Source organism: Macaca fascicularis, chromosome 5 (genome assembly GCF_037993035.2).
Source record: "Macaca fascicularis isolate 582-1 chromosome 5, T2T-MFA8v1.1".
Taxonomy (NCBI): domain Eukaryota; kingdom Metazoa; phylum Chordata; class Mammalia; order Primates; family Cercopithecidae; genus Macaca; species Macaca fascicularis.
Genome location: NC_088379.1, coordinates 152,812,050 through 152,838,993, shown reverse-complemented (window position 1 = coordinate 152,838,993; position 26,944 = coordinate 152,812,050). Strand labels below are relative to the sequence as shown.

At 39.9% G+C, this 26,944-nt stretch overlaps 1 protein-coding gene across 11 annotated transcripts in view; it reads right to left on the bottom strand.

The window, feature by feature from the left end:
* The window catches only part of ARHGAP10 (Rho GTPase activating protein 10), a 352,159-nt gene that overhangs the window by 126,891 nt on the left and 198,324 nt on the right, over window positions 1-26,944 (bottom strand). For 9 of the 11 annotated variants that reach the window (XM_045391864.2, XM_045391866.2, XM_045391865.2 and 6 more), the window contains one exon: window positions 3,358-3,432. In XM_045391864.2, the coding sequence (XP_045247799.2) occupies window positions 3,358-3,432 (75 nt within the window). The remainder of the gene's footprint in view (window positions 1-3,357; window positions 3,433-26,944) is intronic. The other 2 variants (XR_012435152.1, XR_012435153.1) reach the window with 1 other exon arrangement.

The following is a 26,944-nucleotide window of genomic DNA, read 5'->3' as shown; positions in this document are numbered from 1 at the left end:
TTTTCTGTGGTTTTATGTGTGAAAATAAAGTCATCCAGCCCTTCTTGCAAATCAGATTTAGAAGTAACCACTGAGCTCACCAGACCACACAAGCTACTACCACATTTTCTCACAATTTCCTCTTCTCTTGCTCTGATGTTTTAAAGTAAAGTAGGGAAGGAGGAATAATGCGTAACAACTCTACCTCCTATCAGTTCTAATCTACCATGAACTATTGTAATTGCTAGTTACATTCCCACTCCATTTACTAAAAAATCATGACTCACCCAAAGACAACTCATCTGATATTTCTCCCTGCCTTTCCCAACTGTGCTGTTTCTACTTTACAAAAACAATAACAACTTCTACCAAATCTGTGCACCCTGTCTTAGAGGCTGCAAAAGGGAAGAAAAAGGCAGGCATCTGCTCATATGGGCATGTTCTTTCAGCACCTTAAGAAGCTTGGTCCAGGGAAAGGCTCAGAGGCTGCTGGAAATCCAGTGGACAGTTGCCTTAGGCTCCCAGAGGGGAAGACAACTAAGAATGCCCTCTCATCACCAGGTGGAGGAAGGCAGCTGCCTGCTCCTTTACCTGGCCTCGAGGAGAATAACTGCCTCTCTATTTAGACAATTTTGTATGGTCAATGTCATTGCTATTTCATGCCAGCTGGGAGACAGGAGAGAAGGAAAGAAGGGGGAGAAAATAAAGAGGATAAGGAGGGAAGAAAGGGCAGGAGAAGGAAGAAGGAGAGAAGGAAAATGGAAAGAAACATTTTTCTCTATTTTAATATGAAATATGAAGGGAAAAAACACACCAGAAAAAAGAGACAAATGAAAAAACAAGCAAGAGATTAAGCACATAATGTTTTAGAAATCATTATAAACTTTTACACCAGTAAAGAAGACTTAAAACACTTCAACAAACAATACAAAGTATTTTGTGTAAAAATGGCAATAAAAAATTCTAAAGTAAATAATTACCTCTCAAGAACTACAGAGAACTGGGTAAATGGCAGCTCTCCTCAAAAAATAGTACATGGCTTAGGACTGTTTCTCAAATACTTAAAAGTTAAATTATTTCCCATTTCTACAAAGACAACGCATTACAAACAAAATGTTCTTTGAAAAAAATTCAAAGTTGAAATAAACCTATAACCTTCAAGAATAATAATAATAAACACTAATTATTTTAAAAAGCAAAGTTAAAAACTGGGCAGACCCACACAATTTTTTCCTCTTCAGGATATATATGTAACCCTGTAACAATGCAGCAAAATGGGAAAGGTTGGAGAAAAATAATATCCCTAAGATTATGTAGACATGACTATTCAAAACTCTAAAACCCTTTTTTTGGAAAAGCCATTAAATTATTCCCATTTGAGCACTCAATCTGGATAAAAGGAAAGAAATTAGGAAACATTAAATTGACTAGGAAACAGCAAGTAAATATATTTTGTCAAGGGCTAAGGTTTGTATTGGTAGCATAAGGTAATAAGAAAATGGTATTAATGCTAATGAAAATCCAAAGTTTTTGATTGATAATCTTAAATTCATAGTAGGAATTATTTATAGATTACTCAAAACAAAGGTATATTGTGTAACCCTCTTAAATGAATGAGGAGGTAACAAGTCAGTAACTGTCTCACATCAATTCTCTAACTTTCCTCTGTTTGCAGAGTGATATTACTGAAAACATAAGCATTTCCCTTGCCAGCAATATGTATGAGGTTGCGTCACACTTATGTCCTGGGCTTCTCTACTCTGAGGCTCATGAAAAGTAGAAACAGTTTTCCAGGTCATTAATTTTTTGAGGGTTTAGATATTTAAAAACACCTTGTAAGTTAAGGACTGGCTTGGGAAATTTCCCATGAGCAGAGCAAACTACCACGCTGAGTTGAGCAATGCTGTACACGTAGAATTTTATGAGATGACCAACAAATTTTTAGACAGCTTAACACTTCAAGGTGACCACAGAAAAACCCTTGTTCAAACTTTCCTTGAACAGGAACAAGATGATAATAAAAATAATGCCAGGTCCTTAGGATCAATTTACCACCAAAATGTGCCTTTCAGTCCGCATTTCCCATTCTGATATCAACATACTCCTCCAGTTCTAATCATCATAACACCATCTTGGAAATGAAAGAAGTGTTTCTAATTTTAAAATTAAGTAAAAGCAGATGCTGTAGTCCCATTAAATTCTTCCAGCTGCTACTGAACCACTGGCAACCTGAGTCTATTTAATTTGGAGACCACTAATGGTAAAAAGGAAAATCTGACTGCCAAAATTGCACACCGAAGTTAAACCAGAGAGGCAGAAAATGAAAACAGCTTATGGAAGCGAATGTATTCTAATAAGGCTCTCCAACTGATGATGGGCAATTTTTCCTGTGGTTAATAGCTTACAAAAGATTGTTGCTTATTAAATCCTTAATTCAAATATAGCCAAACAAGCAATCCTATCTGTAGCATGGCAGTTGATTTTATTCAACTTGGGTCATGCTTCCTAAAAATGAGTCTTTGCTATAATGCTTTAAGATGCAGACAGGTTGGAATGTATTCATAGCACACCTGAGGGCATTGTTAATATTGATTAATGAAAGTAAGATATCAAATAAATTAATACGTAGCAAGATCATAATGACAGATTGGTTTAATACACAGGCCCTCTAGCCTGATGAGTTATCATCACTCTTCAAGAGGCAGCCTGTTTTGGGGTGGGGGAGAAATGGAGTGTCTTACAGGTGGCAATGAACTGACAGCAGTGTGTAATGTAAAAGCGCTTTGTCATTCACATAACGTCTGGGGTAATGAAATGAATTCACTCTCTGGCTTCCTCTAGTCTGCGACGCCAAAGAACACTGTGTTATCAGCACAGATGGAGCATGCATGGTTCTGGAGGAGAGCCTGGTGTGAACTACAAACAAGCCACTGTGAATACCAATGAATCCCTGAGAATCAGACCCTTGCTGTCAAATGACAGTTTTGGAAGCTCCATAAAAATGAGCTAGTCCCAGTGGTCTTGTCCAACCAAATGTACTGTCACAATTGTGGACAGGCTATTTGGAAACCACGCAAAGCGCAGAGGCCTGACTGCCACTTCCCCGTGAGAAGCAAGCACAGGAAGACAGTCAACCAGGGGGTGCATTCTTTTTTCTTTCATTTCTTAGTAAGAGGTAACAGACAATCTATCAATCTATACTGATGCAAATACTAATCTACTTCTGTGGTTCAATTGTCTCTGCTCAGCAGAAAACTCCTGTAGGAAGTAGAGGAATGGAATCACAAGTATTCTCTACATTACTATGAAATATTAAGCTGTGAAATCAATGAACACATACAAATAACACATGGAAAAATGATTAGAAAAGAGGCATACCCATCAACATACTGAGAAGTCTCTGGACCTTTGAACTCACCCCTACAACTCTGTACAATCCTTGGTCATTTATACCTATGGGAAGAAACAAACTATTAGCAAAACAGAAGACTACTATATTTTAAAAGCCATCAAACAGTTGTATTCACAATCTTTGCTAACTAACATTAGCAGCATTCCTGTTAACTATAAAAATAACCTTTGAAAAAAGCAAGTATTTAACAACTCGTTTTACTAGCTTTTCATCTGTAAGTTGTGGTTAAAAAATAATCTCAGCAAACAATGTTCCATGTGGACAATAATGAAATGTCTCAACGTTAGTAAGTTAGTTAAGTATCATGGATACATTGAAATGAATACCAATCCAATTTTTAAAGATGCACTAAAACTTTTATGTTTATTGTATTTACTTGTTTACATATTCAAACATTTTAGCCTTTTAAAAATATGGCGATGATTAGTACACAGAAAGAAATCATTGTTTGGACGATTCTTGAAAACCATGGAAATTCATTCGAAACTAAAGCAAAACTGTAATTTTTTTAAAGTTGTTACAGGCCCTGTCCAGTGAGGAGCTCTGAAACTTCAAATCAATATCACCACAAAGTATACTGCAAAATGAACCAAATCAATGCATCCTCTCTCTCTACAGAGATCTGAAAACAAATTGTCCCTGAGAACAAGAGACATATAAAAGGTACTGTCAAACATAATTTGGTATGCTCAACAAATATCCTTATCATTTGGATTCTGATCTGAACAAATCAATGATGAAAAGACATTTTTGATGCAATTAGGAAACTCTGAGTGGCACCAAGGATATGTAAGAAAATCTCCATTTCTTTAAAGTTGCATCCTGAAAGGGGTGAAAGTAACCTTACATTTACTTTAAGAAGGAAAAAGGGATAGATGAAACAACTGTGGCAAAATCCTGATAATTATTGAATCTGGATGAGAATATGGGAGTTCATTATACCAACCTCTCTACTTTTTTACGCTTGAAAATTTTCATAGTAATGACTTCCAAAAACTGTGACTTATATTTACTTCTCAAACGAGTTGCAGCTTTCTGGCTGTGTGTTTATTTTTCTCCATTGTGAATGTTAAAGCTAACAAGAACACAATTGGCTGACAGGCAGATGATGCCTCTAATCCCCAAAGTTTCCAAAACAAAATAACACAACAAAAGGCCATGGAATTTGCCCACGAGGGTTTACTTTCTTTTCACCTCCCTGCTCGGAGCGATGAAAAGAATACTAGTCAGTCTAAAGAATTGGATTCGGCCGGGCGCGGTGGCTCAAGCCTGTAATCCCAGCACTTTGGGAGGCCGAGGCGGGCGGATCACGAGGTCAGGAGATCGAGACCATCCTGGCTAACAAGGTGAAACCCCGTCTCTACTAAAAATACAAAAAACTAGCCAGGCGCGGTGGCGGGCGCCTGTAGTCCCAGCTACTGGGGAGGCTGAGGCAGGAGAATGGCGTAAACCCGGGAGGCGGAGCTTGCAGTGAACTGAGATCCGGCCACTGCACTCCAGCCTGGGTGACAGAGCAAGACTCCGCCTCAAAAAAAAAAAAAAAAAAAAAAAAAGAATTGGATTCAAGTCAGTTCAGTCACCATGAGGAAGACAGGAAACCTCTTGGAGTCTCTGTGCTGTATCTGAGATCAAGGACTGCATCCTATACCCTATGTTATGCTGGGAGAGAAATGAGACAATACTAACACGTGTCCTATAGATGGTAACTCACAGCGCACACACAAAAGCATTCATTCTTTCTTGCCAAGTTTTGTCCCTTCTTTTTCTCTTTGTTTTTTTAAAAATTATAGTTACATATACTATTTTTTTTTAACTTTTAAGTTCAGGGGTACATGTACAGCTTTGTTACATAGATAATAACCCTGTATCATGGTATCATGGCATTTGTTGTACAGACTATTTCATCACCCAGGTACTAAGCCTAGTACTCACTAATTATTATTCTTGATCCCCTCCCTCTTTCGATCCTCCACCCTCTCATAGGCCCCAGTGTGTGTTGTTCTCCTCTATGTGTCCATGAGTTCTCATCATTTAGCTCCCACTTATAAGTGAGAACATGCAGGGTTTGGTTTTCTATTCCTGCATTACTTTGCTAAGGATAATGGCCTCCAGTTCCATCCATGTCCCGGCAAAGGACATGAACCTCGTTCCTTTTTAGGGCTGCATAGTAGTCTGTGGTACCTTATGTACCACACTTTGTTTCTTTTGGAGATGGAGTTTCACTCTTGTTGCCCAGGCGAGAGTACAATGGAGTAATCTTGGCTCACTACAACCTCCGCCTCCCAGGTTCAAGTGATTCTCCTGCCTCAGCCTCCCAAGTAGCGAGGATTACAGGCATGGGCCACCATGCCCAGCTAATTTTGTATTTTTAGTAGAGACAGGGTTTCACCATTTTGGTCAGGCTGGTCTCAAACTCCTGACCTCAGGTCATCCACCTGCCTCAGCCTCTCAAAGTGCTGGGATTACAGGCAAGAGCCAATACGCCTGACCCCACATTTTCTTTATCCAGTCCATCACTGATGGGCATTTAGGCTGATTCCATATCTTTGCTATTGTGAGTAGGGCTGCAATAAACATACATGTGCGTGTGTGTGTATAATAGGGTGATTCATATTACTGGGTATATACCCAAAGGAATATAAATTCTCTTTGCTTTTTATTCTTTATTTTTTAAGTTTTGCAAATGTCCTATTTTTCCTTCTGTTAAAGGCTTAATTATATCCCCCCAAATTCATCTATTGACATCTTAATCCTCAGTACTTCCAAATGTGACTGTATTTAGAAATAGGTCTTGAAAAAAAAGGTAATTAAGTTAAAATGAGGTCACCAGGGTGGGCACAAATCCACCATGATTGGAGGCCTTGTAAGAAGAGATGAGGACACAGACATGTACAGAGGGGGACCATGGGAAGACACAGGGACAAGACAGCCACTCCCATGCCAGAGAGAGGCCTCAGAAGAAATCAACCCTGCTGATAGCTTCATATTGGACTTGTAGCCCCTAGAATTGTGAGAAAATTGATTTCTATTGTTTATCAGCAACCCCCATCCCCAATCTTTTAGGCACCAGGGCCCGGTTTCGTGGAAGACAATTTTTCCACTGACAGGGGTGGGGGATGGTTTCAGAATGATTCAAGTGCATTACATTTATTATTAGATTCTCATAGGAGCACACAATCTAGATCGCCACATGTGCAGTTCACAACAGGGTTTGCACTCCTATAACAATCTAATGTCCCACTGATCTGACAGGAGGCGGAGCTCAGGCCATAAGGCTCGCCCACTGCTCACCTCCTGCTGTGGGGCCTGGTTCCTAACAGGCCACAGTCTGGGGATTGGGGACCCCTGGTTTAAGTCACCCAGTCTGTGATACTTTATTATGGCAGCCCAAGCAGACTAATAATTACTCTCTATCTCATTAGAGCTTAAAGAACCAGAAGAGCAAAGGCTAGCCCTTAGTCTAAGTCTACTCAGAACTCTAAGGAGTCACAGCAGCAGAGGCACACCTTCCTGAAGGGGAGCGCTCAGTGACTACAAGGGAGGATAAGGAGGCCGCAAAGCCCTGCCAGGAGTTGGGAAAAAGAAACGGAAGTTGCCAAGAAACACAAAAATCAGAGACCTTTTGAGCCTGATACAGGAAAAAAGATTGAGCCTCATTCCTCCCTTCTTTTTGGAAGCCAGAAGGACATGTCCAGATGGTTTAAAATACCAGAGGGTTTCGGTACTACTCTAGATAAGAAACCTAAAAATGTTTGACCTCGGTGGTAGAAGCCAAAAGAGCAAATCATACTCTGCATTCAAACAAACATGCCTCTGTGAAAAGGGCCTGAATTATATGGAAAGATGAAATAAGAACGCCACTTCGGCAATAATAATCACTCTGTGCCGGTAATTACTATCAAATAATTGATCAAGTTCAAATTCATCAACCTGAGAGAAGTAGAGTTAATTGCTAATGCATACTGAGAGGTGCAAGGGGGAATTAAAGCTACTCAACACAGTTTTTACATTTTTAAATGAAATTTAAATAAACCTTGCACAAAAGCAGCTTGGAAATAGCACGTAAAATACATACACTCCAGTCTTGTTGGATTTTCTATTTCTTGCTACACTGTTCTCAAAGGCTCTGAACTAAATGAGAGCTGGAACATTCTTTTTATCTATGAACACATATATGTTCATATAAAAGGCATCAAATACATTTTAAGGATATAAACCAACCAATATGCCAAGGCATAGCAGTGAGTTTATCATGTCCTTTCCAGCTTCTTTTCCAAATTTCCCTGTCAACCAAAGGGATCACTATTTCTGATCAACAAGTATTAGAAATTTGAGATCTTTAACTTCTTCCCTGTCACTTTCCAAATGCAACAAGTCAATGTCCACTCTTTCTTCAAACTTCAGACTAATTTCTGCCTCTTCAACACAGTCCTGAATTTCATGCACACACATTTATTATGGAATCCCTAAAAAGAAACACACAACTATAATCCATTCTGAACACTGTCTTCTATCTTCTTATTTTCAAACCACTATTATTATCTAACATCCCCTGGATCCCCATTTAAGAGCAAGCCTTCAGATCCAGCCCACATCCTCTAGCCTTAACAAGTATGTAAGGCACACACACGCACACGTCCATGCCGGGCCTCACCTCATCTTCCTACAGGGACTGCAGTGTATTCAACTTAATCACAACAGACGGCTTGACCATCACCCACAAATAACCAAGTTCATTGCATCCTCTGCGGCTACATTCAGGCTGAAGTCTCCCCAGTAGGAATGCTCTTCCCCTTCTCTTCACAGATTTATTCAACTGTCATATATTTATTCATCAGATATGTGCCAGGTGCTATTCTGGTTGCCCAAGATTCGACAGTCAGTAAAATTCCCATCTAAACCTTCAAAATCGGATAAAAATCCCCTTTTTGACACCAGCCCACAGTGACATTCCCTTCTTCTAAATATAACTCATAGTTAATTCCTTTTAACACTTGATTTAAGTATTTTTATTTTTAAGACAGGGTCTTGTTCTGTCACCCAGGGTGGAATGCAGTGGTGTGATAACAGCTTACTGCAGCCTTGACCTCCTTGGATCAAGCAATCCTCCCATGTCAGCCCCTAGACTAGCTGGGACTACAAACACATGCTACCACACTTGGCTGAATTTTTTATTTTTTTGTAGAGGCGGGGGGGTCTCACTATGTTGTCTGGGGCTGCTCTCAAACTCCTGGCTCAAGTGGTCCTACTGCCTCAGGGCATCCCAAAGTGCTGGGATTACAGGCAAGAGCCACTGCACCCACCAGGGTACATCTTAAAACAAGTCCACAATCTTAAGTCACAATTTTGAAAATCAAAAGTGTTCACGGATAGAGGAGTGGCATCACCAAGATGGTGGCATAGAAAGTAACCTGCTCATATCCCCATATGACAGTAAGAATTCCGCATCCATCCATCATCAAATTCTGACGGCATCTCAGGATTCAGGTGAAAGTTTGTGAAACCTTGGTGGAGCCCAAGACCTGGGAGGGTCGCTTTGAGAGTGCAGACCAACATCCAGGTGGCTGATGTGCCACAAGCTTGCTCCTAGGTTCAAGCATGACAGTGGTCCAGTCCTCCATGGGACCTGGCTACAGCCCTGTTTGGCCTTGAGCCCGCAGCTGAAACTATCTGCCAAGGGGTCCAAAAGGAATCTTGTACACTGGTGCTTTGGCAGAAAGGTTTGTCTGCCTACTAACAGTGGTCTCAGCAGTAAACTTGAGATTTGCCCTGTGGCTTCACTCCAGGGCCCCTCAGCCAAGGTCCCAGCTCAGAGCTGCTCGCACAGGGACCCAGAGGGAGACTCATCCATGTCTCGCAGCCTGGGAGCCTGAGCCTTCCAGATGGGTTTGCCAACCTCTGCCCCACAACAGATCCCATGGGGGCCCAGGCTCAGCTCCCGCCCCTCCCACTGCAATCAGGGAACAATCTTGTGTTGAGACCTACTAGGAGACATACACCCAAAGCGCCTGGTTCTCCAGCCTCTGCCCCACAGCAGATCCCAAGAAGGCTTCATCTCAACTCCAGCCCATACTGCTACAGTCAGAAATTCATCCCACCCATGCAGAGACCTGCTGGGACACACACCCATCTGGACCAGTGGAACAGTCTTCCAGACTCAGGTCCTTGGCCAGTATTCCCACAGAGTCCCAGTACTTCTTGGGTCTTCCCCAGGTCCATCTGGGGCAGAAAGCCACATCAGCTTCTGAGTCCTGAAGAGACTCGTGGCAAGCCTGGGCTTAGAGCATCCTCTAGTGCTGAGACAGCTTCAGTGGTCACAGGCTCAGGAAACCCAAGAGTCAATCAGCTTAGAATCCTGGAAGGCCCTCTGAAGAACAGGCACAAAGCCAGACTGGGTAGATGAAAATAGCTAATCCCTCAATGCGCAAACACTCAAACACTGTCACACATCTACAAGCATCGAGAGCATTCAGGGACTGGCACAGTGGCGAGTGCCTGTAATCCCAGCTACTTGGAAGGCTGAGGGAGAAGGACTGCTTGAGCATAGGAGTTCAAGGCCACAGTGTGCTATGACTGCACCTCTGAATAGTCTCTGCGCTCCATCCTGGGCAACAGAGCAAAACCTTGTCCCTAAAAAAAAAATTTTTTAAAGAACATTTAGGGAAATATGACCTCACCTAACATGCAACATAAGGCAACAGAGACTACCCCTAAAGTGATGAAGATGTGCGATCTCTCAGACAAAGAATTCAAAGAAACTGGGCTTCCTTCTTAACAAACTTCAAGAAAATACAGAAAATCAATTCAGAAATTTATTGGGGAAATTTAACAGAGAGATTGAAATAATTTTAAAAATCAAAACGAAATTCTGAAGCTGAAAAAGTATAAATGCATGACCTGAATTCAGGTTAAGTATTTTATTCACTCAGACTGAATGTTCATATTTCACATATTAAAAGTATTTCCACACTAAACCTACCTGGAGATGTAATATTCTATTCAGTATATGTCTCATATTACCTTTTTATTGTTTTTTCCATATTTTATTTCCAACTTTTAAGTTCAGGGGTATATACGCAGGATGTGCAGGTTACATAGGTAAATGTGTGCCATGGTCGTCTGCTGCACAGATCATCCCATCACTCAGGTATTAAGCCCAGCATCCATTAGCTATTCTTCCTGATCCTCTCCTTCCTCCCACCCCCTCGCCCTCCCACAGGCCCCAGTGTATGTTGCTCCCCCCATTGGTCCATGTGCTATTATGTAGCTCCCACTGGTAAGTGAAAACACGATACACGTGGTTTTCTGTTTCTGCTTTACTTTGCTAAGGATAACGGGCTCCAGCTCCATCCATGTCCCTGCAAAGGACACGGTCTCATTCCTTTTCATGGCTGCATAGTATTCCATGGTATATTACATGTACTGCATTTTCTTTATCCAGTCTATCATTGATGGGCATTTGGGTTGATTCCATGTCTTTGCTATTGTGAAAAGTAACGCAATGAACATACACATGCATGTGTCTTTATAACAATTTACATTCCTTTGGGTATATGGAATTGCTGGGTCAAATGGTATTTCTGCCTCTAAGCCTTTAAGGAATCACCACACTGTCTTTCACAATGGCTGAACTAATTTACACTCCCACCGACAGTGTAAAAGTGTTCCTTTTTCTTCACAATCTCGCCAGTATCTGTTGTTTCTCTGACTTTTTAATAACAGCTATTTTGACCAGCTTGAGATGGTATCTCATTGTGGTTCTGACTTGCATTTCTCTAATGATTAGTGATGCTGAACTTTTTTTTCATATGTTGGTTGGCCACATGTATGTCTTCTCTTGAGAAGTGTCTGTCCATGTCCTTTGCCCACTTTTCAGTGAGGTTGTTTTTCTCATGTAATTTTAAGTTCCTTATAGATTCTGGATATTACACCTTTGTCAGATGGATAGATTGCAAAAATTTTCTCCCATTCTGTAGGTTGTCTGTTTGCTCTGGTGATAGTTTCTTTTGCCATGCAGAAGCTCTTTAGTTTAATAAGATCCCATTTGTCAATTTTTGCTTTTGTTGCAATTGCTTTTGGCATCTTCATCACGAAAACTTTGCCTGTGCCTATGTCCTGAATGGTCTATTATCTTTAATTTTAAAAGTTCTAAATTCCAAAACACACCAAGCCTTGGAATTTTCAGATAAAGAATCATGAACCTGTATTCCACCTTCTCTCCAAATACAGAGGTATTACCTGGAAAGATACTAGGTCAACCTTGGTTTTTGCTTTTAATAGCTTTTATGGTGCTTTGTATAGAATAGTTGGACAGAATAGGTATAGCTAAGGTTGATCTGACTTGAAATTGATATAGAACTATAGATACAGACTTGGGCCAAAATGGACATCACAATTCAGAACTGAAAAATTAAAGTTAAAATATCCAAATTATTGTGATTTTTCAGGATATAAATGCTCAGTGATGATACTGATATCTATATTTTCTAACTTTTAACAAAAATTTGTAACCTGGTGAATGTGTTTACAGCTGAAAGTTTTTTTTCCTCTCTCTTAATAAATGAGATTGAGATTGGTTCTGATAGTTAGCAAACGAAAGGTAAGCTAATCTCCACTATAGTGATGAGCAGCTGATGACAGCTGTCTCTGGGCAAAATGGATAAGGTAAAATCAAATGTGTCTTACTTCCTACCATCTGTCTCCTGCAATCTCCCACGACACTGTCATACAGCGCTACTCACATCACCCACATCTTCCTTGAGGAGAGGGTCAAAAAGTGGGAAGCAGTCAAGTTTCATCATCATCTCCGCTCAGCTGTTTCCCTCTCAAACCCAAATGGTGTTACCAGAGCCAGAGACCACTCAGCTCCAGAAAACACCTGCATGGAACTACTGAGCACTAGTGGGAATCCACTGGTCCCTGTAGGTGGGCTGCAGAAGCAAGACAAAAAATAAGATGTTCTGGGATAGTTACAAAATCATATGCAAAAGGAAAATAAAACTTAAGAGGGCTGATAAATGCAAGTAAACTACAACTGGCAAATAAATGTGATGAATCTGAAAACAAAGTAGCATTAGAATAAAGGAAGCAGAAGAGAAAAGACAGGTAATTTTTAAAAATAGAAATGGTAAACAGGGAGAAGAATACAAAATGAAAGGGAGGAAAAATTGGAAATAAATGAGAAGAAAGGCTAGAAATTACAAAACATTTAATTTCCTGTTAATTTCACAGGAATTGTTGAGTACTTATATTTTAGGCAGTGAGTTGCAATCAAGTGAAGACACAGGGTAAAATTAAAGAGACAATTAGGTTTAAGAGAGTAACCTGCAACTAAATAGGCCAAGAAGTTCTTATCTTTTCAGCTTCAGGGGCAGTTTTTATACCTGATAGCTCTATATTCTTAATATCTCAACTTGTCCTTAGCCTATGGTATAAATTTAACAAATGAATTGAAAAATAAATGAACAATTAATATATCGATGATTAATCAGTAAAGGAAATACAGAAATAAAATACAAGACAGAAAAAGATGTAACAACAAAGGAGAAGGGCTCAAAGTGAAAGATAAACACTTTTGATGGTAACAGACATGAAATGATTAAAAAGGATTTTGCAGCTGTATGATTCTACAGAAATACATTATCAAATTCCATGGTTCTGTAAACTAACATTCAGCTCTCATCTAGTAACCAGCAGATTGCTTGGCATGGAATGAGATAGTTCATCAATATTTGTGGAGTGACTGAATCATTTATTTGCACTCGCGTGTGTTGACAACAGGGGTAAAAGGTCATTAATGTTCATACTGGCATTCACAGGATTTACATCAGAAGTCGAACATTTCATTATTAATGAGGCACATGTGCATATATATATACACACATGCACAAATACAAATATAGGTTTGCATATCCCTCTAGCACTGCAAAGACAGATTTACCTATGGGTTATATAATAAACATATGCTTTTATGCACATAAAAATATTAATCATTATTTTAGATGCCTTATATGTATATATTTTCATAATTACTAATATTAGCTAATCTTGAAATATTCTTGAAAATGAAGGAAAAACGCACTCTTCATGAAATAATTAGAAAATCTTGTGAGGAAATACCTAGCAATCTGGCCAAGAATGATGTATTAAGGTAATATTAAGAAAAGTAATGAAAAGACCCATGAGTATTGTTTCAGATCATAGGTGGATTACAAAAATGTGATGATGAGTCCTTTACATATAACTAGTCCTCAGTAAGCACTAATGTTTAAATGTCTGTGTAAGTACACTGAACACTTTCTAGGCTATCTGCTGCACTGGGTTACGTAAAAATAAACAGGTTCACACACAAAGATACTCTTCCAAGATACTCAGCAATTCATAACATTATAACATTCTGTCAAAGATGTGTATTTATATTAAAAAGGTTTTAAATATAAGCAGACAGAAGAATGATTCTCTCTACTCCATCAAAGGGACATATTCACCGTCATAAATTTAAGATACGGTATTTACATAATTCTAAACCTTTAGGAGAAGAATGCATTATTTGTAACACTTACAAGTGCATTAAATACTGCCAAGCAGCAGGATAAGGGATAATTCCTAAGCACTGAGGTAGAAGATAAAGTATGGCTGCACAAAAATGAGATTCAACATAATATTGATTAACATTTTAAACTTTCTGGACCTTGGTACCTCCATTTAAATAAAAAACAAATGTATCTTGGAAATACAAATGTGTTAAGGTTACAAGACATAAACTATTACAAGTTAAGGTTACTGACATTTGGAAAACTTTCAACTCTGCCACCTTCTAGCTATGTGACCTAGCAAGTTATTCAACCTCTCTGTGCTCAGCTTCTTCATCTGAAAATGGGGTTAATGATGGGAACTGGATTGCTGTGAACATTAAAGGAGATAATGTTTACACAGCAAGTGCATGAGCTTCCCACATACCAAGCAATCATTAAATGCTTTAATTGTAATATAACACTCAAAATTAATTCCAAAATAGCTAGGCACGATACATATAAATGCCCTAACCAAGGCCTTTAATCTATAAGCCCATTTTCATAAAATAAAGCACACCCTGGGACGAGAGTCAAAATTTATTTAACGAGAATGACTCATGGAAAATATACAATTCCTGCTCACCAATAACATTTGTAAGTTCTTCTCCTGGATGATAATTATTTGAACAGCAGATACAGAAACATTACAGACAGTTATTGCCTGCCAGCAACTAATCTGTTTTTCTCCTTCCTATAAGTCTTGCTTTCGCTTTCACGTTCGCCTTCACCTACTCTTTGTGTAAACACATTTCTGTATTGTGATGATTAGCCTCCCCATCAGCAGGCACTTTTAGGAAAGGTCTTAGGATCTCATTCCCACAGTCTTCCCACTTCCAAACAAACCAGAGACTAAACACAGAAACGAGACAGCTGGGCACGTGAGGGTGGCTGTGCCCACTGAGGTTATCTGTCACATCCACTCACTATTGTCCCATCCCAGGAGAAAACTTAGAAATATTTTTAAGAGTGCAAAGCAAATACCCACTTCTGGGTCTAACCCATATTTTTGGAAGTACTTACAATTTTAGGCCTCTAAAGATACATCTAAGGCTTGACACTAAGTCTCATCCTCTGGAATCCAAGTCTCAAATACAAAAGGTAGATAGTTTATTAGCTGCAGCCTCTGTATTAGGGTCAAAATGGACTGTATACTACAGGTGGCTGGCCTCGTTTTCAGTTTCTAGGCAACACAAGAGAAAGCATTTTAGCTTCAGACCAGACCCCCTAGACTTGTTGCTATTCCTTCTACCCAAGCCACTGGCGAAGTGCCTAGACGGGGCCTAGAGGAAAGTGACAGAGTAACAGGGAGTTTCCAATTTCAGTAGTAACCTTTGGGGCCCCACACTCTCCCAGAGGTCTCCCTATCCCAGTATCTAACAGAGGCACTGGCTGTGACTCACTCAATGTGCCCTTCAGTTTTTCCTCACAGCATGAACCTTGGCAAAAGGAGTCTCTCACAGCCTCTGGGCATTCCCGTAGGATCAAGCTCCCCCATCACCACTAAGTTGCATTGTCCACCAACTCTTCCTCTCACCGTTTCTGCTGCCATAGGATAATTCTGACTTAGAGCCAGGAGACTAGGCTCCAAACCCCAGCTTTGCCTAGTTGCGTGACCTGTGACAGGTTTACCCTACCTTGTTCTGGCCTCTGATACCACATGTACAACTGAGCCTATTAATACATATCTGCTCAACTACCTACAGAGTTTTATGAAGACTGTGTGAGAGAGTGTGATATACTCCAAAAACATAAAATGCAATACGTTAAAATTTTTGATATATTGTCATATGCAGATTCTATATTGACGTTATGTCTGCTATGAAGAGACCTCCCGAGGTGTTGCAGCGATCCTCAGCAAAGGCAGTGCATCTTTCTTGGGCCAAGGATGCACCTTCAGAGGTCCATGAAGCAGTTGTTATGGAAAAAAGGCAGGTGTAACTTTAGAATGGCTTAATCCTGAATCTAGATGAACACTTTCAGACAGTGATATTTAAATCTTCCCTCCCTACTTACCTTTCCTACAGTACTCTCAAACTTTTAAACTTTTTTCTTTAAAAGCTTGTCTTCTGTTTTTCTTTCCTTCATCTCCAGCATCCTCAAAAAAAAGGTCAGACTATAGTATCTCCATCTCCTCACGCTGACTGGTTAAGAGCATGGGCAGCAAGGGTATTTAAAACACAGTCTTGGAGGCAAGTTGTAGTATACTGCTCTCTACCTCTGAGACTTACACAAATCAAATCACGTTTCTTCACTTCAGGGGCTCATGCAAATGGGGATAATACCACCTGTCTCATACGGTTCTTGTGAGAAGAGTAAGACCTAAGAAAAAAATAAGTACAACCTCGCTATTATCTAGTTGACTTCCCAACCGCTAAACCCAATGGTTGTTTCTTGTTCTTCCCCCAATCTGACTTTTCTAGAGTATTTGACACAGCTGACTTCTTCCTTCTTGGAACCTCCCCTCTTATGGATTCCTTTACAACCATCCTCTCTTCCTTTTCCTCCTATACCTCTGTCTTATATCTCCATTATTTCTCTTCCTCTCGTCATCAAAATAGAAGCATTCACAAAGATTCTGTACTTTTCTCCACTATCATCTTGACTTAGACACTCAAAACCTTACCTAAGAATAATTCCTGCCATCTCTCCTGTTGCCTTCATTCTATTTCTTATAACATGCCACTTGCATTGAGAATATCCAAAACCAGTCTCTATCCCTCCCAAACCTACTGCTCATCTTGCATTCTGCCTTGTCTAAAGGTCTCATTCACCTCATCTTGGAAGCTTAGAGTCCGTTTTTGCTTTCCCCTCTCCCTGACTTCCAATATCCAGCAGGTCATCAGATTCTGTTTGTCTGCGAAGTCTCTCTTTCTATCTATCCCTTCTTTCCATCACAAATACTCTAGTTTAAACCTCCATCATTTCTTATCTCAATTACTCCCCAAATTCAAGCAAACCACCCTGCCTTCCACCTTACCCCCATTCTATTCCCACCAATTCTACTCTCTGTCAAAGATCTCAAGACACACTCCCATCCAAATCTGTCAACAGCTCACGAGAGCCTACAGAAAGAGCTAAGGCAAATGATGCAGCACAGCACCTGGGATCTGCCACCCTCTGGATACAACAGCTCACAAAGCATCTTCCCACATCATATCACCCACTCACCACTACCAACATCACCCCAGGGTGGTGGGAGCACCCTCTGTTCCAGTATCTACCCTTTGGAGCAAAGAGCAGGGTTGCTTGCAGCCTTAGCATGTAGAGATGGTGTCTCCTAGAGCAAAAGGCTTGCTTGCTGGCCATTATAAAAGATTTGAGCTTCCTGCATTCAGAGTTTTTCCTCCTATAACACAACCAACTGTATCATCCATAAGTATCACCTTGCCATCATTGCAGTGCCCTTAGGAATCAGGGCTCAGGGAACCAGCACAAAATGCACTACTCTAGCTACTGACAGTAATAAACTGTCCTGTGTCAAAGATCCAGGAGTCCTGTGTCTTCTACTAGTATCCATGGAACTATGCAGGATAACTGGTCAACATGAAAGTAGACTGAAATCTGTCTTGAAGTTAGATTGAAGCTCATCTTTTAGAACAGGAACCATATTTCTAATATTTTTTCCTCTAATGCCTTCCCTGTAAGAAATACCCCCAAAAGTACAGACTAAAATCCATCTAACTTGTGTATGGCCAGGCATAGGTAAGTACTAAAGTAAGTTGGAAAGGATGAGACAGCTAAAAAAATTTATTTTCAAGCTCATCACTCGTGTAGCTCAGGTTTAAGTACTAGAAAATGTTACTAGAATAAATTAGAAAAGAGACTCAAACTCAAGGCCAAAGTGGGCCATTGCTTTTTGCAAGATTCCTTTTCATTCCTCTGCTGCAGAGATGGAAAACATCAGAAAAGGCCTAATGGTGTCTCGCTGCTGCCCTCTGCCTCTCCACCTCAGTGCAGTTGCAGCAGCAGGTACTAAATCCCGGGAGGAAGAATGCCTGCTTTTGGTTTTCGGGGTGTTTTGTGGTGTTTGTTTCTTTGGCTTCTGAGAAAAAGCTTGAGATAATCTGAAAACTGTTGTGTTCTTCCTGAGCCTCTGGCTATTTTACTGCTCAGGATATTTTAATGCTCAAATGTCCACAAATCACTGAAGAGAAGGTTAAAAGCCAAACCAGTTAATTTTGCTGTTTGTTCTAAGAGCCACATAAAATGAACAGATAAAGTGAACTTAGGTGATTTATTTCCCAATGTAAATTGCTATTTAAAAAAAAAAAAAAACAAAGTTCTTCAGCCTCCTAGAGCCTTAAATCAATAATTGGACCACTTAATTATAATTGGCCTCAATGACTGGATTTACCTCTAAATAAGACTCACACTTACTGGGCACTCAACATGTGCCAATGTCCTAAGCATTCTCTTTTAGTTCTCACAACAACCCCTTGAAGGAGACATGACCCTTATCCTGTTCCACATCCTGTTCCACAGAGAGGTTACATGGCAGAGTTAATAAGGAGTAAAACTGAGATTACAATCAAGAAAGTCTTTTGGGCTAATGTTCTTCACCACTATGCTAACAGTGTACCATAAAATGTCACAGAGCTCATCAGAATGTCATGCAAAAACATAGAGCCTAGCATGCTTACTCTGTAGCAAGACAGTTCTACCAACTTTCTTCTGTCTAAAAACACCTTCAGCACTACTTGAAAATAAACCATTGTCATTTTCTGACACCTACCCAACCTCCAAACCCAAATACACCCAGAAGCAAGATGATTTATTGTAATGATTGAATAAAGTCCTATTAATTTTCTTCATTTCTATTCCATGGGGATATGTTAAAGAAGAGGAAAATGTATAAAACCATGGGTAACAAAGAGAAAAGAAGGTTGAAGAATTCATGGGCTGAAAAAAAAAAAAACAGTCATCGGACAACAGGAAAGTAATAACAGTCCTAAACCAAACCCTAAACCACATGGGCGAGTGGTACAGGCAAGGACTCGGGGTTCACCATCTCAGAGGAAGGATCTGCCCCTATTAATTTAACGTGACCACTCATTTGGAAACAAATAGTTTCTCAGAGTTTCCTTAAAACAAATTAGATTACTAATTGTGAAAATGAATATTCAGTCCTGATTTGCCTGGATTTAGTATTTCCATTTTGCATTTGCATTTCTGCAGACACCGCAAGACTATTCAGCTCCCTCCCACAGAAGACTGTCCTCTATTTCCACCCACATTCACCTCACACCCATTTTGATTAAAAAATAGACAGAGAAACTCTAGTTTACTTGCTGTAAATCTTCCAAGGACAGCTGTTCTTTATTTTCTTCATTGCCCTTGGCAATTTAAAATTAATGTGCAATTGGTAAAATATGTTTCAGGTTCACTCTGGGCATCTCCCTTTCCACACCCCTGAAGATTAATACTGAAATTATATATTGTAATCTTCTACCAGAGCCCATCTTGAGAACCCCATACAATTCCAAAGTGTTCTGGAGGTAAAGCAATCTTCAAGCGGTAAGGTTTTCCAAAAATCTAAAACTTTGCTTTGCAAAGGAAGATAAATTCGCTCTTACATGCGACAAATGAAAGATTGTCACATCTTATATGTGGCTTCCTACTTCTATCCCATGAATTCACAGCTTGTTACAATGCTGAATTTGATAACTGACAGCTTGCCTAGACCGACATTTTAATGCCATACTCTAGAAAATTAAAGTGAATATTCAAATCATCCACATATGGAAGATTTTTTAAGAGAAACTTCATAAACAAAAGTGGCATCCAAATTTAGTTTTAAATGGTAATGACTATTTTAGAAATAGCAACTAGAAGATGTTTTTAAGCAAAAGAGTCTTACTTTGTTTTTGCGTATCATATAGTACATGCACCTAGGTGTCATGCAGGCCCAGAAAGAGACAATGCACTGCTCATGGCGGGCGGCTCATTTGTACTTACTCAAAGAAATGATGTAATTACACTCCAATCTCTGAAACCATAAGACTCCTTCACACGTAACATGATGTACTTTTCTATGTCTGATATATTACCTGCAATTTACAAAGATGCTAACATAAATTCATAAGAGAATGAAAACCAATCCTACATGTTATGTGGAAGTACCAATTCCAACCACATATAGAATAAATTCTTCCAATAACTCTAGAAATTGTTAAGACACATAATATTACCAATATGGAATTTTAGTCAAATCTGAATACTCAAGCAAAAAGCAATTGCTTGCTGAGTGCTTACTATGTGTGCAAGGCGTGCCTGTATTTAGAAATAAGAAGAGGCAAGCAAAGGATAAATAAGACATTTTCTCCAAGTAAACAGTAAAGTTCCAGAAACAAAGTAAACATAGAAAATATAACTTAAAATACTAGGCAATATAACTGCCAAATGAGGCACATGCACATTTCAAGATTAAAACAATGCAGGAGAAGGATGAAGAAGGAAATGAAGACAGGCATTTAATGAATATCTACTATGTGCAAAGACTCGCTCTTTAATCCTCACAACGCTGGGTGGGAGGTAGTGTGAATAATTTTTTTTTTTAAAGGAACTAAGGGTCTGAGAGGTTAAGAATCCTTCCAAATGCTTATCTTATTGCACCACTTTGGAACTTAACCCTGACAGCTCCTTATCACTCGAAGGCAAAGCAACCCTTCAGCAGGGTAATCTGAGTGCCTCCCTCCCTCCACTCTCCATTCCTACCACTCCTCCCATCTTGCCTGATGACCCTCAGGTACCAAATGCATCACACTGTTTCCATCATCTATACTTTGACCCTTGTTCATCCCTCTGCCAAAATTACTTCCTTCTGACACCCACATCCTTGCAAACCTGGACAATTCCTCTTGCTATGCAGAGCTCAGCTCAAGAGTGAGAGATGTCGGAGGTGCAGGAGGGGCAGGGGAGAAGGCCAAGCCCATTGCCTTTTTCCAGAGATGTGGGCAGAGCAGATGACTCCGTCATGAGAGAGCTACAAATCGTGGTGGCTGCACAGTAATGTTTGGCTTCAGCAAGACCAACACAGTGGAGGAAAGGTGGTGTAAAGCTACTTGAGAATAAGGGAATGTTTTCCCACATAGGAATAAATGACTACAGGGCACCAGAGGCCAGATGTCATGCAGAGACAGCAGGTGCAGGTGGAGAGGGACGGAAGGGACTGGAGGTAAAGTGGTGGGATGAGTGAACAGGAGCTGTCATGAACACTTCTGAGTCTGTCTGGGATTCACCTAAAACGCATTTGATATTGTAATTCCTTTTGGCTTCTGACACAACGAAACTTGATTACATTTCGCCATTTTGTGATTTCTTCCCTCAACCTCACATGTTAGGATGGAAGTTCTACCTTACATCCACATGCTCTCTGTCATTATCCCAAACGCTATATGGCCCCATAACCCAGGGCCTTCATAAACCCTACTCTCTCAGGAAAGCCCCTGTGGCTTCTTCTGTCTCCTAAAGGCAGAATATTAGAAAATTCTTCTCTCCACCTGACTATTCCTATTGGATCTCTCACTGTCTAAAGCAGAGAGACTCAACCGTCAACAATTCTGATTCAACAGACGTGGACTGAGACCAGCAATCTGAATTTCCAAGAAGCACCCCTAGTGCTCCTGGTATACGTTACGGGGTCACGGACCTCTCAATTTCCTTGACATCCTTCATTACCCAAACTAACACTTCAAGGTAAGACTCCTCGCAGAATTCCTATCCTCTATATACAGCCAACTGCTAAATGTGACTGGTACAACTTCAACAAAATCATTCTGCTATATCTGCACTATCTACCCCACTGCCAGACCTATTATCCAGAATCAGTTACCTCACTTATAGGCATGAGCCACGACGCCCAGCCAGGTTGTGTTATTCTTTAAAAGACATTAAGAGAAAAGCTCCCCATGTAGCAGGAAACTATCAACATGAAGGTAACAATCATGTATCCCATTTCTCCAGCACACAAGCAACTCTTCCATTAGGGCAGTGGTCTCCCAAGTTTTGCTACATATTAGAATCACCTGGGGAGATGAAAAAAATCCTACTTCCCAGTCCACATCCAATAGCAATTAAGTGAGGTTGACACGGTGTGAGAGCCTGGCATCAACATTTTTAAGGCCAGCCGCAGTGGCTCATGCCTGTAATCCCAGCACTTTGAGAGGCCGAGGAGGGTAGATCACTTAGGATCAGGAGTTCGAGACCAGCCTGGCCAACATGGTGAACCACTACCTCTACTAAAAATACAAAAAAATTAGCTGGGCGTTGTGGCCCACGCCTGTAATCCCAGCTATGCAGGAGGCTGAGGCAGAAGAATCACTTGAATCTGGGAGGCGGAGACGGAGGCTGCAGTGAGCGAAGATCATGCCACTGTACTCCAGCTTGGGCAACAGAGGGAGACTCCGTCTCCAAAAAATCTCAGGTAATTTCAAAGTGCAGCAAAATTTGGGAACAACTGCTTTAGGAAGTCTTTTTGCTTGGTATAAGAAAGCAGTCACTTCCTAGCAGTAGAGCCGGTACGTATTATTAGCAAATATTTGGCAAATGGATGAAAGACCAGTTGATGTGACTCCCACACATGCCAAAACATCATGAGCAAACTACTCTATGGAAAAATATGGTTTGTTAATTTATGCTGACACTGTAGCAAAATGGAGTTTTTTCTCATCTCAAAACTAGAATAATTTCTAAATAATTGCCAGTCCTACCAAGATATATTAATATCCATAGGTCATATAAGTATATGTTATTTTAAGGTATGTTATACACTAAAAAAGTCATCTTAGAGTACTGAGAAGGATAGTACATTTTAGACATTTCTCTGAAGCCTTGCAAATACTACAATAATATCACAGGTAAAGTTTTTAATAAATATGTCAAATGTCATTTTCAAAAGAACATGTTAAGAAAGATGTAAGGAGAACTGAGCCACCTTCAGAAGCAATTGGAGGCCAGAAGAGAATTTAGTAGAAAAGGAAAAATGAGTGCAATCTTATGTAATTTCTTTTTTAATTCTTACTTTTGTACAAAAGGTAAGTATGAGAGAGTAAGGTCCCAAGAATTGAATAGTTAATACAGCAAGTGTTGTCTGAGGCCAACTCAATGCCAGGCACAATGTGTGTCCTCAGAGACGCTTGGTCCTCTGCTCTAGGAGCTACAGGCAGGACTAGATTCTCAGTACTCATGTGAGAAACGTGACATATTCTTTCTTTTCTCAGTCAACCATAGCTTGGGCTACTCTACGAGATCGTGAATTAAATTTCCCCAACTGGCTTACTCAACCTCACAGCTGTCGTGATGGGTCTGTGCCCCAGGCAGGCTGGAGAGCTAGGGAACTGAAGGGCCCCTAAGTCCAGACCAGAGATGGCCAATAGAAAGACAATGTGACCCATCTATGCAATTATACGTTTTCTAGTAGCCATACTAAATAAAGTACAAGGAACCAAGTCAAAATGATTTCAATCGGCAAAACGTTTTATCATTTTTAACATGGGTTTACACTGATCATAAAAACATTTTTCAAAGATCTTAATGAGGGCCGGGCACAGTGGCTCACGCCTGTCATCCCAGCACTTTGGGAGGCCAAGGTGGGCGGATCATGAGGTCAGGAGATCGAGACCATCCTGTCTAACACGGTGAAACTCCATCTCTACTAAAAATACGAAAAATTAGCCAGGCATGGTGGCAGGCACCTGTAGTCCCAGCTACTCTGAAGGCTGAGGCAGGAGAATGGCATGAACCCAGGAAGTGGAGCTTGCAGTGAGCCGAGATCGCGCCACTGCACTCCAGCCTGGGCAACAGAATGAGACTCCGTCTCAAAAAAAAAAAAAAAAAAAGAAAAGAAAAGAAAAGAAAAGAAAAGAAAAAAAAATCTTAATGAGACAGTTTTTCTTATTCCGCCTTCAAAATCCAGTGTATTTAAATAAATGTATCTCATTTTATATATACATATGTTGTGATATAACAGAAGCAGTAAGATCATAAAAATACCTTTTGGTTTTGATACTACAACCAAACGAAACCAAACAAAATACTGGACCTCCTAAGGCTGCCTGATTGCAGATGAACAGTTTTATGATTTTTTTACACCAAGTTTCTAAGTGGGTATCTTCATCATCTTATTCATTTTGAATAAATCACTGGTTTAATAAACGCAACTTTAGGAAAGACCTCTGAGTAAATGTGATAAATTAATCAAAATGAGATTTTATTTTCATGATCAAAAACTACTGGAAATTAGTTCCATTCATAAAAATTTTAGTCAAATATTTCATTTCAAAAGTTTTAGCCATAATCCTGTATCTTCTATCAACATCCATGAAATATATGACCTAATCTAGAATAAGCCAATATTTTGTCCATATTACTTTTTGAAACTCTTAAGTTAAAATGATCTCCTTTGTTTATGGCAATCTGTCTATGGCTTCAGAAAAAAACTAATTTGTGGCAGAATTAAATCAAAATCTGATTGAATTCGGGAGGATTAGAATGTGAACAAGGTGGGAAGGGACCCTCTGTATACAAGCCTCTTGTAACTGAAGCTCACTTCACAATCGAGCTGTCAGTGGAAGCAGCTGGAGGACACGGGAGAACCTAGTGGAGGAGACAAGTGGCCATGACAGAACAATTTAGAGAAGTACATGTGTTGTCTGTTTATCATATCTTGAAAAACCCATGTCCCTAAATTGTGAATCTGTCTGCTGCCTTCAATATATCAGCTCAATTTTCAAGGAATCTGATGGGGAAGGTTCATTGTGCCTCTTCTGCTCTGTGGTCACTCTGAAGAATGCCAGCAGGCCCAATTACCAGCTGGGGAAGGCAGTTTCCAAATAAAGGAAGTAAAGCCCCAGCTGAGAGCTATTCTACACCTGAATCAAAGGATGCTGATGTTCCAAGTGTATGTGATCTTGGATGGTGACACAGGAACAATCCATGTATCATTTTTGATGACCGAAGGCGTGTTTGTTGTGGACATTTCTAAAAGAATCACAGAGAATATGCTGAGAGATTCAAACACATCATCTGTATCCTGGCTCCCCTCAGTTCACCTCTGGCCACCATTACTGGGAGGCAGATGTGGGGGCAAGCAAAGAATGGGATCTAGGTGTTTGCTAACAATCTGTTAATTATACTAACAAGGGGCAATTCCACTGTCTTCAGAACTTGGCTTCCAGGCTCTAGGTTTGAGAAAAGAAGAGCTCCTCTCAGGCAGCACACTGTGCCTTTACCCTCTAGATAAGCCCCTGCAGCTATACCATGTAGAAATTTTCCTGGATGTGGATACTGGAATCACTTCCTTTTGCAACATCAGCAATGGATCTCATATCTTTACCATTCACAGAAGTTTCTGCTACAGAGCCACAGAAATTACTCCTTCACTGAAGTTTCTGCTACAAAGCCACAAAAATTGCTCCTGTGAATCCAATTTATGATGTTCAGGCTTCCTGAGTATCTGTCCTGTGAATAATCTGGGCACTGCCAGATCTCCAGTTTATTTTGAGCCAAGGCAAATAAACTTTTGGCCACAAAAACAATTAGAGAAAAATTACTTCGTGCTCAAAGCTAAAAACTTTTTCTGGTTGGTGCAATCCATGGGACAAAGTTACAGGAGAAAAATATGGAACATTTCATAAGTCATACACACAAACTGAATAGATGGCTTAAGAGAAATTCCATTTAAATAGTAAGTATTTTCACAGTAGTCTTTGGGTTTATGTTTATGTTGCAATAAATATGTTCTAAGCAGTCAGATCAAAAACAGGAAGACACGAGATGAAACGGTAAGAAAAAGGCTAATGGCTTTAACCAAACCATATAAAATACTAGTTTTTAGATAATCATATTTAGAACATGAAAACAGTGATTAGAAGTAATTCTTCAATTAGATCTCATTAAATGCTTCTGGTCATTAGTCATGTAGACTCAAGAAGTATCCAGTAGTTGTTAATGCTATTTACCAACTATTTCTTTCTCTTTACCTGTTTTCCAAGCTCACTGTGGCCTCAATCCCTGGGATCAAGTGATCCTCCCACCTCAGCCTCCTGATTAGCTGTCACCACAAGCACACAGTATAACCCTCAGCTAATTTTTAAAACTTTTTATAGAGACAGGGTCATGCTATGCTGCCCAGACTGGTCTTGAACTCTTGGGCTCAAGCAATCCTCCCACCTCAACCTCCCAAAGTGCTGGGATCATAGGTGTCAGCCAGTGGCACCAAGCTGTCCTCATCATTTTCAATAATAAGTTCCGACTGTCGATTCTTTTAAACTCTTATTTTTAGTCTATTACTCCACTGAAAGCAAACGTTGGGGGGAAAAATATTCAAAAAGAAAAATATATGCTTTTTGTCTCTTATTTTTAAATGAGAAAAGCTAACATAAAATGTGTAGACCTATTCAACATCTATATACTTATAAAAACATATTCAATACATCCAGATTCCAATATATATTTATGCCATTCAATGTACATAACACTCCATGAAACCACACATACCAATCAGAAAGCCTTCTAGATAGATCTGCATCTATTCAGGCAGAAATAAGTATGTATAAAACATGCCCTTTTGGGAAATAATTTATCCAAATTAATAAGCATGCAAATGACACAAAGTTCTACTTAAGAAACTCAGAAAAAAAGAAACATGAGTATTAAGAGAAAGATACTGAAATTGCAGGATTTTTTTTTTCCTGAAATTCTTTCGAGGTACCAGGATAAGAAACAAATTTGCCAGCTCAACTTCAGTGCAGACTGAAATGAATGAAAACCTGTCAGTGTGAATTGCCACTGCAAGAGAATGTGGGAAGAATGGCTTTCTGTGGCATGGGTTGTTGTTATTGATAGGCAAATCCCCAAATCACACAACAGCTCCTACTCTGCCGTTATCCGACACACTAATTTCACAGGTGGCAGTCCTGTCTTTGTAACAAAGACTTTGTTTGGAGAGAGAATGTGAAGGCAGTACTTCACCCCACTAAGG